General features: G+C 45.0%; 1 protein-coding gene across 1 annotated transcript in view; it reads left to right on the top strand.

The window, feature by feature from the left end:
• The window catches only part of LOC143766248 (uncharacterized), a 48,947-nt gene extending 34,684 nt beyond the window's left edge, over nt 1-14,263 (top strand). Inside the window, exon 7 of the mRNA XM_077253776.1 lies at nt 11,206-14,263. Within this exon, the coding sequence (XP_077109891.1) occupies nt 11,206-12,476 (1,271 nt within the window). The 3' untranslated portion in view covers nt 12,477-14,263. The remainder of the gene's footprint in view (nt 1-11,205) is intronic.
• Nucleotides 14,264-16,921: the final 2,658 nt, after the last annotated feature.

The raw sequence follows: 16,921 nt of genomic DNA, 5'->3' as shown, positions 1-16,921 counted from the left end.
CCTTAGTGCTGCTAAAGGTGGCTCTTTTACTTAAAAACGCCCTGGGGGTGACGGGTTCTCTTTAATCTGGAACAGCTTGCATAGTTTCAGTCATGCTCACGCCCTGACTGGTGGGCGTGAGCTCGGGGGGTTTGTGGCCCCACTGTGCCACAAACCAGACTACCCTGGAAGGGGCGTGACTATGACAGCTGCCTGGGTTTTCACTGGAGCCTCTGATGGTGAGGTCAGGCTTGTGCAGCAGGCAGCTGCCAGGTGCTACTCCAGGGTTGTGTCTGGCTGTGGCTGCTGATCCCACTTGGGAGACAGGAACACCAGGATTGGTGCAGGCATCAGGCACGACTGGCAGAAGAGCACGGCTGAAACTCAGACGAGTAGGCTGGCACGGCTGAGACACAGGGCTGGCAGGAAACACAGGACTGGCTAGGACGGCAGGAAACAGGACTGGAAGGCACAGCAGGAACGGCAGGAACACTGGATTGGAAGGCACGGCAGAGAACACAGGACTGGTTGATATGGTTTATGAAGGAACAGGTAGGGACCTGTTCACACAGGAGGTGCAGGAAAGGATATGAAATATGAAGGAACAGGTAGGGACCTGTTCACACAGGAGGTGCAGGAAAGGAAAGAAGCAGAAAGGAATGAGGCATGAAGGAACAGGTTGGGACCTATTCACACAGGAGATGTAGGTACGGAAACAAGCCAGAAGGAAGGGAGAATGAAGGAACAGGTTGGGACCTGTTCACACAGGAAGAGAACCGCAAGGCTGCGGATAGGAATGGTTGAGCAGCAAGAGAAAGTGTAGCAACTAAAGCTAAGCAGAGCAGAACCGCAAGGAATACGGAGAGGAGCTGCAGCAAGAGGTTTCTGCAGCAAAGCAGAGCGGAGCCATAAGGAAAGTGGAGAGGAGCTGCTGCAAGGGATTACGGCAGCTACAGAAGCTAAGCAAGAGTAGAAAGGAGCAGAACCGCAGGAGTGCGGAGCAGAGGTAAAGCCACAAAGGTACAGAGCCGCAAGAGCGCGGAGTGTAAGCAGACTGAGAACACGAGGAAAGACACAGCAGGGAAGGAAGCCACAGACAAGGAGACCGAGATAAGACTTAGGGTACCGTCACACAGTGAAATTTTCATCGCTACGACGGCACGATTCGTGACGTTCTAGCGATATCGTTACGATATCGCTGTGTCTGACACGCTACTGCGATCAGACATCACGCTGAGAATCGTACGTCGTAGCAGATCGTTTGGAACTTTCTTTCGTCGCTTGATCACCCGCTGACATCGCTGGATCGTTGTGTGTGACACCGATCCAGCGATGTGTTCGCTTGTAACCAGGGTAAACATCGGGTAACTAAGCGCAGGGCCGCGCTTAGTAACCCGATGTTTACCCTGGTTACCAGCGTAAACGTAAAAAAACCAAACAGTACATACTCACATTCCGGTGTCTGTCCCCCAGCGTCTCAGCTTCTCTGCACTGTGAGCGCCTGCCGGCCGGAAAGCGGGCACAGCGGTGACGTCACCGCTCTGCTTTCCGGCTATGGTGCTTACACAGTGCAGAGAAGCAGAACGCCGGGGGACAGACACCGGAATGTAAGTATGTACTGTTTGTTTTTTTTACGTTTACGCTGGTAACCAGGGTAAACATCGGGTTACTAAGCGCGGCCCTGCGCTTAGTAACCCGATGTTTACCCTGGTTACCCGGGGACTTCTGCATCGCTCCAGCGCCGTGATTGCAAAGTGTGACCGCAGTCTACGACGCTGGAGCGATAATCATACGACGCTGCGACGTCACGGATCGTGCCGTCGTAGCGATGAAAATGGCACTGTGTGACGGTACCCTAAGTTCAGACAAGGAAATGGAACAAGACACAAGGACAAAGACACAGGGAGCAGGATATTCTGCCTCCTGGAGGACGGACAACAAGATCAAGGCAATAGCACAGAGGAAAGCCTCCAGAGAGGGAGTAACTCAGAGCAAGGCCTGGCAAACTCAGCAGCTAAACACAAACTGAGCTAACACATTGCACAGGCCCGGACCACTGGGTGGAGCTGCACTAAATACTGGAGGCCTCTTAGCAATTGGCCAGGAACAGATTAGACAGATGCACCTGATTCCTATAAGAACCAGAGAGTTCAGGCGCCGCCCCCCTATACACACAGCCATGAAGCATGCAGAGAGCAGAGACACAGAACATGGAGCTGGCATGAAACAGAGACCACATCATGACCTGGAGCAGTGGGTAAGATAGTGTCAGAGATGCGAGGCCATGCCGTGATGCCAGCAGAGTTGTTACAGTTTCTTTGTCACCTTGGACATAAAAGGTGTCCCCTGATCCGTATATATCCTTAGATAGTCCAAGGCGGCAGAACATGACAAACAGCTCATGGGCAATAAGTCTTTAGCCCGAGGTGTGACGAAGCGGAATTGCCTCCAGGTAAAGGGTATCTACTACTATGTGTTGTTGGCCATGATCTGACTTTACAACGGGCACTACCAGATCCATAGCAATTAGTTCAAATTGTACCTCTATAATAGGCAGAGGAATCAATGTACTATGGAAACTTGCAGTGGGTGTGGTCAGGTGACACTATGCAAGATTCACAAAAACATCTGTACTATGGCATAAATCCCAGGCCAAAAGAAAAGCTGCAGAATCCACTATTGCATCTTTTTTAGAATATGTTTGTAGGCCATCTTGAGCACCGCCCTATGGTATGATTGGGGCACTGCCAGCTTTTCCACTACTTCGTCCTGGATTTTGTCCACCCAATATAGCAACTACTGGTTGACTACCATGCACGAAAAACCCATCTCTGCCCAGGTTGCTGAGCCACTCCGTTTATTTCATTTATTTCTATCACCCTTTCCTGGACCGGGTCAGTGTGGGATCCTGGAGCTGTATTGTCCCAAATGTTGCCCGGAACACTTTCAGATCTGAGATTGATGGGATCTCTTCAACCCACAAGGACCAAAACATTGGTAAGTCTCCTCCCAACACAGTCCTGAAAAGAAGGTTTTTTTCTACCCGTCCACATGTGTTCCCCACACGTATTGTAAGGTAACTTCCACTGTTGGATACTCTCGAAGTTCACTGTGTATATAGATGAGCCAGATTTTCCCAACAGTGGGTTCTAGGCTGGAGATCAGTGACCCATGGATGAATATCACTAGGCTCCCTGTGTCCAAGAGAGCCTCTGCTCGGTCTCCATTGATGCACACCTGGCACAGATGGGGGTTCACCAGCTTCACCAACGGCATCCCAGGTATAGACGGTCTGAGCATACATTGACACCCGGCGAGTAAAAAAACAGTCTGTAGATTCAGGGGGCATGTGGCAGTAACATGTCCTGATAGCGGTGGCAGTGCTAGTCCACGAGACCAGTTTAGGGGTAACTGGTCTCCTGCTACCCTCACTCCAGGGTACCCCTCAGTATGGGCACGGTTCTAACTGACCACAGCAGAGGGCAGTGATCCTTTCCCAGGCTCCTGGCCTGCAGGGGCTGGCATTATAGCTGCAGTTGGGCAGAGGCCCATATGAAGTCCTGGGTGCTCGTATAACACTTGATCAGGCTAACCATGTGGTCTATGGTGCCTGGGTCCCATTGCTACACTCAGCGCTATATAGCCGCTGGCAGTTTTCACCAGTCGGTCGACCACCATCCTCTCTACCATCTGGATGGAGCTATATTTTGGCTACCTGCAACAAGTCATACTCCTGAGACCTAGCAGGTCGGGCCTCCACAAAAGACCCTTGAAACACTCGTGCCCGTACATGTGTATTAACCCCCAGGATCCCACCTTCCAGTTTCCCATAGCCCAGGGCATCCTCCTGACAGAGATCCAAGTAGGCCTTCTGGGCCACTACTTCAGCCCACTGGGAAGTTGGCATGCTCTCCGGCTCCGCTGTGCGTTCGAAGGCGGTAAGGAAAGCTTTCACGTCGTCCTCTGAACTCAACTTTCTCAATGCTGACCGGACTTTTTCCCTGGCCTCATGACGAACCAGGGTCAGCGACGAGGGTTCCCTCGCAGGGCTGCAATCTATTGCAGAATCAGGTTGTTAGTCTGCTGCTGCTGCTTCTCCTGCTGACCGAGGACCAACTGCTTTAGTAGATCCTACATTTTATTGGCGGGCCTGAGCTGTAGTGTTGCAGGCTTAATTACAGACATGCAGCTTGCTTTGGGGTATGCCTTGGTTCATACTGACTGTCCACAATATGTAAGGCAGCAGCTTTCACGATAGTGCGGTAACGAGGCAGTGACCAAAGATATTCCAATGTAAAAGCCTTTATTTTGGCAACTTACAACCTAAAGGCAAACTGTATCATCCATAATAGTTCGTTACAGTCTGTTGACATGGACAACTGCACCACCATCTCACTTATAGGTGCGTCAGAGGCTTTGCTTCTCTGACCATGTTCAAACTCACATAGAACCATCATATACAAAGCTACTACTCTGTGCTTGTAAACCAAAAACTGACACACCAAAACCTCATCTGAATGTTTAAATGGACATGTGCCACTCTCAAGACCCTGAATGGAGGGAGCGATCCATCCCACTACCCATCATACTACCCATCATGCAGATCTCTCCAATAATAAAATACCTAAAGCAAAGAAAGGCGGGCACCGCACAAAAGATATATAAGCTCCAGGGATCAGCCACGTGCATATAAAATATATACACTCAACACAAAGAAAAAGAATATGCACACAGTGGAATCAACCTGATATGATAAATTTCATTTTATTATAGAATAACACCTCACTACACATAAAGGCAAAGCAGGAAGGAACATACATTTAAAAACATCTAAAAACCGGACAAACCTACCCTCAACCCCCCACATGTACAATCAAGGGCCTATAAATGCAAAAATGTGCATATGCAAATACCATAGAGAGCATACAAATGGGCAAATAAGAGACAATACAGGTATATAAATTTAATTTCTGATATAGCCAATTGGCATAATGCCCCTACACAAACAAATATTTAATAGAACCCTAAACAATAGCCCTACCTCCCAGTCCTGTTGCAAGCCTGTGGTAAAAACACAATACCATTTACCAGGTTAATACCTGGTGTGGCCACAGCCTGTCCTAGGTCTAACACCCCAAGTCATACATTACCAAGCTTTATGTGAAGTGTCCTGCCACCAAAGATGATAGTGTATCTGAGTCCAAGAAATGCCTTATGGGGCAGGAACACAACAGGCTAGTGGAGGTATATATACCTAAGTGCGGCTGGGGTAGATGAAAAAGTCCAGGACCGGATCCAAGGCAACATAGAGAAAGGGGGGGAAGAGGGACAAAGGCCCCACGCGTATCGACGCTACTAGAGCGTCTTCGTCAGGGGAAGGTAATCCCACTGTGTGCATATTCTTTTTCTTTGTGTTGACAATAATAAAATACCATGTCAGGTTTTGTTAAATCTGACTTGGTAAAATAGTTTGACCAAATCCGCTCTCTCTTTAATTTTTTGTTGTAACCACACCTGTGGTTGTAATTACAATGCTCTCCAGCAGGTTCAGTATGCTTCTATGCTCATCCTGGGGGACACATAATGATTTCCCTCACTGCCTCACTAAGTAAAAAAACAAAAAAAAACAAACATAAAATTATGCAAATAAATAGCTTTCCGTCTAAATCTGGCAGATTTCCAGTTTTCACTCGGCAACATCCACTGCTGCTTGTTTCTGGAAAACACCTATGGAGTCCAAATCATAATGACATCTGTAGATTAATTCCCAAAGGGGTACAATTTCCAAAATGGGGTCACTTGAGGGGGGGATTCTGCTCTTCTAGCACTTGGGGGCTTTGCATATGGAGTCCGCAAACTATTCTAGGAAATGCTGCGTTCCAGGATGCCTCTTGTATAACAGTACTGCTTAGCCATATGGTGAGACTCTGAAGGGACAGATCGCTATTTGCCAGTAGCGCACCGTCCCTCCCGAGTCTCGCTGTATGGTTAAACAGTACTGTATAGCAGCATTTGGGGTATTTCTATATTCAGCAGAAATTGTGGGACAAATTTTGGTGCCATTTTTACCCATTTCCCCATGTGAAAATGTAAAATCTGGGGCTAAATCAAAATTTGGGTGGTAAAAATATACAGTGGGTATGTAAATTATTCAGACCCCTTTAACTTTTTCACTCTTTGCTTCATTGCAGCCATTTGATAAATTCAAAAAAGTTCATTTTTTCTCATAAATATACACTCTGCACTTCATCTTGACTGAAAAAAACAGAAATGTAGACATTTTTGCAAATTTAATAAAGAAAAACTGAAATATCACATGGTCATAAGTATTCAGACCCTTTGCTCAGACACTCATTTAAGTCACATGCTGTCCATTTCATTGTGATCCTCCTTGAGATGGTTCTACTCCTTCATTGGAGTCCAGCTGTGTTTAATTAAACTGATAGGACTTGATTTGGAAAGACACACACCTGTCTATATAAGACCTCACACAGTGGCGTATCCAGGGGGGGCAGCCGGGGCATGTGCCCCGGGCGCAGCCGACAGGGGGGCGCCAGCGGGCCGCCTGATGATGCGGCGGTCCAAGGAGGGGGTTGGCATGGCCAGGGAGCAGGGGCTGTCTAATTATACTCACCTACTCCTGGCGCAGTCCCTGCAGGTCCCTGGCTGCCCGGCGCCCCGGCTTCTTCCTGTACTGAGCGGTCACATGGTACCGCTCATTACAGTAATGAATATGCGGTTCCACCTCCCATAGGGGTGGAGCCGCATATTCATTACTGTAATGAGCAGTAACAGTGACCACTCAGTACAGGAAGAAGCTGCCGGCACCTGGGAAGCAGGGACTGCACAGCGCCAGGAGCAGGTGAGTATAACGGGGAGGGGAGCGCTGCGCGATATTCACCTGTTTCTTGTTCCAGCCACCGCTCCGTCTTCTGCAGTGACGCTGAGGTCAGAGGGCACGGTGACGTAGTTAATGCGCACCCTCTGCCTGAACGTCAGTGCAGAGGAGGCGGAAGATGGAGCGGCGAATGGAACGAGGAGCAGGTCAATATTGAAAGTGCCGGGGGCCTGAGCGACGGAGAGGTGAGTATGTGATTTTTTTTTTATCGCCGCAACAGCAAATGGGGCAAATATCTGTATGGGGCATCTTATGGGGCCATAACATTTGTGCAGCATTATATGGGGGCCATAATGTTTGTGCAGCACTATATGGGGGCCATAACGTTTGTGCAGCACTATATGGGGGCCATAAGGTTTGTGCAGCACTATATGGGGGCCATAATGTTTGTGCAGCACTATATGGGGGCCATAATGTTTGTGCAGCACTATATGGGGGCCATAACGTTTGTGCAGCACTATATGGGGGCCATAACATTTGTGCAGCACTATAACGGGGCAAGTGTCTGTATGGAGCATCTATGGGGCCATAACATTTGTGCAGCACTATATGGGGCAAATATCTGTATAGAGCATCTTATGGGGCCATAACGTTTGTGCAGCACTATATAGGGCAAGTGTCTGTGTGGGGCCATAACGTTTGTGCAGCACTATATGGGGCAAATGTCTCTATGGAGCATCTTATGGGGCCATAATCAACGTTTCTGCAGCATTATATTGGGCAAATGTGTCTATGGAGCATCTTATGGGGCCATTATTAACCTTTATGGAGCATTATATGGGGCTCCTGATTCAATATGTGATATTCAAAAACACTTAACCTACTGATGTCTCAATTAATTTTACTTTTATTGGTATCTATTGTAAAATTATGGAGATTCAGGAATGTACCTTGGCTTGGTCATACAGTTTTAATAGAGTTAAGGTTCAAAAGGGGGAAGTTTTTTGGGGGGGAGGTTTGGGGGGGGGGGGCGCCAAACTGAGCCTTTGCCCCGGGTGCAGGAAAGGCTAGATTACACCTCTGACCTCACAGTGCATGTCAGACCAAATGAGAATCATGAGGTCAAAGGAACTGGCCAAGGAGCACATAGACAGAATTGTGGCAAGGCACAGATCTGGCCAAGGCAACAACAGAATTTCTGCAGTACTCAAGGTACCTAAGAGCACACTGGCCTCCATAATCCTTAAATGGAAGAAGTTTGGGACAACCAGAAGTCTTCCTAGACCTGGCCGTCCAGCCAAACTGAGCAATCGTGGGAGAAGAGCCTTGGTGAGAGAGGTAAGGAAGAACCCCAAGATTACTGTGGCTGAGCTCCAGAAATGCAGACCTCCACCGTAGGGCCTTTAAGGCAGAGTGGCCCGACGGAAGCCTCTCCTCAGTGCAAGACATATGAAAGCCTGCATAGAGTTTGCTAAAAAACACATGAAGGTCTCCCAGACTATGAGAAATAAGATTCTCTGGACTGATGAGACGAAGATAGACCTTTTTGGTGATAATTCTAAGCGGTATGTGTGGAGAAAACGAGGCACTGCTCATCACCTGCCCAATACAATCCCAACAGTGAAACATGGTGGTGGCAGCATCATGCTATGGGGGTGTTTTTCAGCTGCAGGGACAGGATGACTGGTTGTCATTGAAGGAAATATGAATGCGCCCAAGCACAGAGATATCCTGGATGAAAACCTCTTCCAGAGTGCACTGGAGCTCAGAGACCTTGGCCTAAGGTTCACCTTTCAACAAGACAATGACCCTAAGCACACAGCTAAAATAACAAAGGAGTGGCTTCAGAACAACTCTGTGACCATTTTTGACTGGCCCAGCCAGAGCCCTGACCTAACCCCAATTGATCATCTTTGGAGAGACCTGAAAATGGCTGTCCACCATCCAACCTGACAGAACTGGAGAGGATCTGCAAGGAAGAATGGCAGAGGATCCCCAAATCAAGGTGTGGAAAACTTGTTGTATCATTCCCAAGAAGACTCATGGCTGTACTAGCTCAAAAGGGTGCTTCTACTCAATACTGAGCAAAGGGTCTGAATACTTATGACTATGTCATATTTCAATTTTTCTTTTTTTCTTTTTTTTTTATAAATTTGCAAAAATTACAAAATTTCAGGTTTTTATCAGTCAAGATGGTCTGCAGAGTGTACATTAATGAGAAAAAAATTCACTTTTTAGAATTTACCAAATGGCTGCAATGAAACAGAGTGAAAAATTTAAAGGGATATGAATACTTTCTGTACCCACAGAAATAATTTTTTTCTTCATGGCCCAATGGTATAAAATTCTGTGACCCACCTGTGGTGCCAATATGATCACCGCAACCCTAGATGAATTCATTGAGAGGAGTAGATTGTAAAATAGGGTCTCTTGTGGGGGGGTCTGCTATTTGGGCAACTCAGGGGCTTTCAAACCAGTCCAGCAAAATGTGAACTTCAATATGGCATAGGTACATCCTCCTGTGTTCACTAAACCATGTGAATTTACCGCATTCAATACATTCTATTGGTGAAATTTAATATTCTGGGGTCAGGAAAGACGTGTCACATGTCAGTCTCCACAGGTATTGTAGGCATCTGTGGGTGCATAGTGGACATGGGGTTTCTTGATTTCCCATCCACTATGCTGTCACAGCTGTCCGCTACGGATTTGACACTGCATAAATATGCAGCATCAAACCAGCAGCAATTACTGATTGTGGTCACATACCCTTACTCCTTACTCTGCTCACCGACAGCACTTTTATGCACTCCTAATAAAAAGATGGACGAGGTGACTTTTTTTATGCACCTTTTTCGGGCTCAAGACATTTTTTGATTGCTTTCTATTCCAATTTTTGGGAGGCAGAATTAACAAAATCAACAATGCAAGAATTGTTTTCGGGGCTTCTTTTAATGCCATTCTGCGTATGGTAAAATTGATAAGGCAGCTTTAATCTCCTGGTCCAATTACCTGAACAAGGGAGCTGTTGGAGCTGATTATTTCAGCTGAACAGCACATACTGCCAGACTGGATGGTACTACTGGTCCCTACCACCCTATTAGTGGCTGGACAGAGCATATGCCGCCCCAAGCTTCTGGTTCCAATGTCTCCCCAATCACCAAAGCCGCCCGCAGAATGAATGATGCCGGCAGCAGATATTGCAGATGCAGATCTCAGAGGAGATGTGACACCACTTGCAGAAGCCCCAATATTGCATAATAGCAGAGAATTGGACAATAAAGTGACTCAATTTTGTAAATTATAACCATCATGGAATTAATCTATAGGAGTAGTGACTCTTTTGACACCTGAGCGTAGGCTTCATTTTTGTTGGATAAGTAGAAGCTTTTATTGGTATCCTATTTCTCCTACACAACAATTTTTGGTTCCTTTTTATTCCAATATTTGGGAGGCAGAATGAACAATTAGTTGAACGCCACGCTCCACTGGTTCATGCTATGAGGTCTTCCATTAGTCTTTGAGCTGTCATTCTCTTATTGAATAATTCAGCTTCTCTACATACTGTATATACGCGAGTATAAGTGGACCCGAGTATAAGCCGAGGCACCTAATTTTGCCACGGAAAAGTGGGTAAGCTAATTGGCGCGAGTATAAGCTGGGTATGCATGGTCCCCTCATCCCTGTCCTGCTATATGTGGCTCCCCTTGTTGTATGTATGGCTCCCCAGTACTCCCCCATGTATGCATGGCTCCCCCGTACTTCCCCTTCTATGCATGGCTCTCCCGTACTCCTCCGTGTATGCATGTCTCCCCTGTACTCCCCCATATATGCATGGCTCCTCCGTACTCCCCCGTGTATGCATTACTCCCCCATGTATGCATGGCTCGTCCGTACTCCCTCGTGTATGCATGGTTCCCCCGTGTATGCATGGCATGGCTCTGCTCCCCCATCATATTCACCCCCTCCTGGCGCGGTCTCTGCACTTCCCTGCTTCTCCGTTGTCCAAGGGCCTGCAGCTGCTTCCTGTGCAGAGCAGTCACGTGGTACCGCTCATTAAGGTCATGAATATGCGTTCTACGCCTATGGGAGAGGAGTCGCATCCATATTCATTACCTTAATGAGCGGTACCAGGTGGTCACTCTGCACAGGAAGAAGCTGCAGGCTCCCTGACAGCGGAGATGCAGGGATGGATATCCAGCGACGGAGGGTGAGTATTGATGTCTGACTCGTGTATAAGCCAAGAGGGGCGTGCTGAAAATCTGGGCTTATACACAAGTATATACCGTAACTTCCCATTTCTGTGGACATTTTGAGTAGAAATTTTAAAAAACATAAATTGCAAGGATAGTTTATTCAAAATATTAATTGGTTTTATATCTTGGCAGATGACTGTATCAGGAGATCAGAGGTACAACTGACAGCTTCAATTTTTAAATCAGATGAACTTGAGATCCCACGGGATACAATTGAAGAAATTGTCATTACTTCAGATATACCATCATCCCTTCACAGCAAAGATCTATCAACTGATCTTTCGAAACTGGTCCTAACTTCTCATTCATTACAAATTACTAAGCACAATAAAAGTCAGAAAAGAGGCATTAAAAAACAAACTGCACTTAAAGCAAAGAAGCCAATTACACATTCACAATATGGAAATAGTTTGCCCCTCAAAATCTCTTTTGTTAAACATCACAAAATTCACACAGAAGAGAAGAGATTCCCTTGTTCCAAATGTGAGAGATATTTTAACTATAAATCAGATCTTGTTAGGCATGAGAGAATTCATACTGGGGAGAAGCCATACTCATGTTCAGAATGTGAGAAATGTTTTGCAGAGAAAGCAAATCTTCTCACACATCTGAGAAGTCACACAGGGGAGAAGCCGCATCTATGTTCAGAATGTGGGAAATGTTTTGTACATAAATCACAGCTTGTTGCACATAAGAGAATTCACACAGGGGAGAGACCTTTTTCATGTTCAGAATGTGGGAAATATTTTGGACAGAGATCATATCTTCTTATACATCAGAGAACTCACACAGGAGAAAAGCCTTTTTCATGTTCAGAATGTGGTAAATGTTTTGCATATAAAAAATCGCTTGTTGCACATCAGAGAAGTCACACAGGGGAGAAGCCTTTTTCATGCTCAGAATGTGGTAAATGTTTTGCAAATAAATCATTTATTGTTACACACCAGAGAACTCACATAGGGGAGAAGCCATATTCATGCTCAGAATGTGGAAAAAGTTTTGTAGAGAAATCACACCTTCATAGACACCAGAGAAGTCACACAGGGGAGAAGCCATATTCATGTTCAGAATGTGGAAAATGTTTTGTTCAGAAATCAGTTCTTGTTAGCCACCAGAGAACTCACACAGGGGAGAAACCGTATTCATGTTCAGAATGTGGAATATATTTTGGACATAAATCATATCTTCTTACACACCAAAGAAGTCACACAGGGGAAAAGCCTTTTTCATGTTCAGAATGTGGAAAATGTTTTGCACGGAAATCACACCTTAAGAACCACCAAAAAACTCACACAGGGGAGAAGCCTTTTTCATGTTCAGAATGTGGAAAGTGTTTTAAAAAGAAATCGCACCTTGTTATACACCGGAGAACTCACACAGGGGGGAAACCTTTTTCCTCTTAATGTGGGAATTATTTTAACCATAAATGTCTCTTGTTATACACCGGAGAATTCACACAAGGGAGAAGCAATGTTCATGTTAGCAATGTGTGAAATGTTTTGAACGATTGCTATTTTCTTAAGTATCTAAAATCCCACATGGGGAGAAGCACTTATCATACCGCGAATGTGAAAAATTATTTACTACAAACATATTTTGATAAGCATCAAAAATAACTCACACGGGGAGAAACTATATATTTTATTGACAGAATGTACAATAACCATATAACAGACAGTCGTACAATTAGAAGAGAAAGGGAAATTACTTTAGAAGCTATTATATTTTGGGGACTATTAGATGTACTTTTAACATGAAAATAGTTTGCTAACAAGTGCTTAGCCTCTTATAGTCTGGAGACAGCTTCCTTTGATGGAGGAGAATGCTGAGACAGTGTCCTTCCCGATCACTGAGTGAATTGCTCCACACTGATCTATGTGATCGCTGTAGAGCAGGAGAGGAAGATTGCAGATCCTGCACAGAAGCTGCTCCTCCTGAGTGAGCAGCTGAAGAACCTTCCACCTAACCTGGAAGGAACTGCAAAATGGACTAATGTATATGCAGTGTATGTGTATAGAGCTGTGTATGCAAATTTGTATGTAAATATGCAGTGTGTATATATACTGTACCTGTACTGCAGAGTGATCATTAATGTATGTGCTGTGATGCTATATGTAAATATAACACATGGCGCAGAGAAACAATATCAATATGATTTTACTTTCCTATTCTACCCCAGTGCATTACAGTTAGTGATATTGACTCCTCCACTTTACACCAAGGAAGGTTTAATTAGTAGAAAAAATGTTTTCCTATTTTCTATTGTCGAAAAATACAGAATCATAATTACATAATTAGAATAAAAAATATCTGAAGTTACTAATATCTTTCACGTAATAAGCAAATAAAAAGCAAGATTATATGTGCACTGAAAATTTCACATCTATATATGGACAAATATAGCAACTTTTACCCCCACCATTAAAAATAAAATACCCCAAATGTTCTCCCTCTTCTTCCTAACTCCCAATGTCAACGCTCTGCCATTCATTACAGTTACTTTCAGCGCAAAATCTCCACCTCTCCACACAGGGTCGATGAACACATTTTCTATTATTTTAAATGCTTTTGGTTTTGTATCCAAATTGTATAATATTTGACAGCACATAGAAAATAGTTGGGAAAGTGGATCAGTATTGTTTTTTTCAATCAGATTTTTTAAAAGGAAAATTAGAATTAAATGTCCTCAATCCCCCTTTTCCTCACTGAAAAAGCTGGGGTAAGATTATCTCTAGAGATCCCTGTACAGAAATATTAGGGCTACAGCAACATCACATATGTTATATGCAGAAGAATAGCGCTGTCTCCATTGTTCTTTGTACAAGGACATATGGATCATACAAGGTCCTCATAATCGGGCAGTTTCTATTATTCCCACACACTCTTTATATGAACAGAGTCTCATTGTACTGAGTAGAGAAGCTCCAGGGACAAAGACCCCATCTGCTCCTAACTATTCAGCAACGGGGCCCTGGTTTCCTTCATTTTTGGCTCTTAACGGTTCTTGTAGAATAAATCTGTTTCATAGAGTCCTCTAGTAATGAATTTGTTATCACGTTTTGTAGTAGGGTTCGTCTGAATCCATCTAAATGTTATCATTTTATGTACAAGAAACAAATGTCCTACCACAGTTTTACCGTGTGTGTCCAGTGTCAGTTCTTCTATGTTCCCTAATAAAATACCTTGGTGTCTCCAACCAAGCCGGCTGATTATGATTATACAGTTGTAATAACTTAACTCCTAAAACTTATTTAGAATCCCGCAGCATGTGTATAAGATCAGCAGCTTCCGCTTTCCTCTTTACGTTGGAAGCTAAATGTTCAAGTCACAAAATAAGAGATCTAGTAGGACATGTAGTAGCAATACTAGGTTTAGTGATGAAGATACAGATGACCCCAGGACATAGCACCGACCTCCTAGGTCATTTTCCCCGAGTCTGGGAATGTGGATCTGGGACATCCAGCAGATCTGCTGTATGAGGGGCTGTTATTAGTGGTGAGCGAGTGTGCTCGTTACTCTGATTTTCTGAGCATGCTCTGGTGTTCTCCGAGTATTTATAGCGTGCTCGGAGATTAGGTTTGTGTCGTTGCAGCTGCATGATTTGCGGCTGCTAGACAACCTGAACACATTCAGGGGCCTGTTTGTTGGGGAATCCCCATATGTATTCAGGCTGTCAAGCAGCCGCAAATCATGCAGCTACGATGACACAAACCTAATCTCCGAACACGCTATAAATACCCAGAGACCACCCTAGCATGCTTGGAAAACTCGAGTAACGAGCACACTCGCTCATCACTAGCTGTTATGTTTGGTCCTTTCTGTTGTACCTGATAAAATGGAGGTGGCCCTCTCTTTCTCATTATCATAGATGGATTGTACAGTGTAGTGTCTATGAGAAACAGCTGCTGAGTCAGTCAGAAAACACCAGTTCCCAGTAATGCATCAGGAGACAGGAAACTGAAGACCGTGGTCAGGAACAAGCAAAGTCTTTACCATCAACCACAATAGAGAAGTAGCTGTGCCCACAATGGAAATCACAATACCTAATGCTGAGCTCCTAGAACCTTATATAGAAGACTGTAAAGAATTTAAAGGGGACCTGTCATGTACAATAGCACTACTCACCTGCACATGTTTGGCTAATCTGCAGGTAAGTAGCATTTAGACACTCTGTGCTGCTTGCCCTTAGAGCCCCATTGCCATAGAATGTGAACGTTATTTTCCCCAGTAGCTTTGCTCTTCCAGTCATACGGGATTGGCCAGTATGGATTCAGTCACTGCTTTGTGTATAGAGATTGGTGCCTGTAAATGCGCCACTGGCACCGACAGCTGACTCATCATTAGAGCCGGCTGTCAGTGAGTGACGGGTACAATAGTAACTGAAGCTACGTCGGTGCCTCCCCTTTGTCTGAAAGAGTGAAACTGCTGGGGGGAAATAAAGTTCAATTCCTCCCAGCAGTGGGTCTCTCCGAGTGGGCACAACAGCATTTCAGAACGCTTTAAACCTGCAAGTTATCCCCATATCTGCAGGTTAATAGTGTTATTTTAAATGACAAGTTAACCCCTTAATCCCATATGACGTACTATCCCGTTGAGGTGACCTGGGACTTAATTCCCAGTGACGGGATAGTACGTCATATGCGATCGGCCGCGCTCACGGGGGGAGCGCGGCCGATCGCGTCCGGGTGTCAGCTGACTGTCGCAGCTGACATCCGGCACTATGTGCCAGGGACGGTCACGGACCGCCCCCGGCACATTAACCCCCGGCACACTGCGATCAAACATGATCGCACTGTTCCAGCGGTATAGGGAAGCATCGCGCAGGGACGGGGCTCCCTGCGTGCTTCCCTGAGGCCCCCGGAGCAACGCGATGTGATCGCGTTGCTCTGAGGGTCTCTTACCTCCTATCCCTGCAGGCCCCGGATCCAAAATGGCTGCGGGGCTGCATCCGGGTCCTGCAGGAATTACTTCCGGGTTCAGAGCAGGCGCTGGTAAGCCTGCAGCGCTGTCAGTCAGATCGCTGATCTGACAGAGTGCTGTGCAAACTGTCAGATCAGCGATCTGTGATGTCCCCCCCTGGGTCAAAGTAAAAAAAAAAAATTCCACATGTGTAAAAAAAAAAAAAATTCCTAAATAAAGAAAAAATATATATATTATTCCCATAAATACATTTCTTTATCTAAAAAAAACAAAACAATAAAAGTACACATATTTAGTATCACCGCGTCCGTAACGACCCAACCTATAAAACTGACCAACTAGTTAACCCCTTCAGTGAACACCGTAAGAAAAAAAAAAAAACGAGCCAAAAAACAATGCTTTATTATCATACCGCTCAACAAAAAGTGGAATAACACGTGATCAAAAAGATGGATATAAATAACCATGGTACCGCTGAAAACATCATCTTGTCCCGCAAAAAACAAGCCTCCATACAGCATCATAAGCAAAAAAATAAAAAAGTTATAGTCCTCAGAATAAAGCGATGCCAAAATAATTATTTTTTCTATAAAGTAGCTTTTATCGTATAAAAGCGCCAAAACATAAAAAAAATATAAATGAGATATCGCTGTAATCATACTGACCCGAAGAATAAAACTGCTTTATCAATTTTACCAAACGTGGAACGGTATAAACGCCTCCCCCAAAAGAAATTCATGAATAGCTGGTTTTTGGTCATTCTGCCTCACAAAAATCAGAATAAAAAGCGATCAAAAAATGTCATGTGCCCGAAAATGTTAACAATTAAGACGTCAACTCGTCCCGCAAAAAACAAGACCTCACATGACTCTGTGGACTAAAATATGGAAAAATTATAGCTCTCAAAATGTGGAGACGCAAAAACTTT

This window comes from Ranitomeya variabilis, chromosome 4 (assembly GCF_051348905.1).
Source record: "Ranitomeya variabilis isolate aRanVar5 chromosome 4, aRanVar5.hap1, whole genome shotgun sequence".
NCBI lineage: Eukaryota > Metazoa > Chordata > Amphibia > Anura > Dendrobatidae > Ranitomeya > Ranitomeya variabilis.
This window is presented reverse-complemented; position numbering and strand designations above follow the sequence as displayed.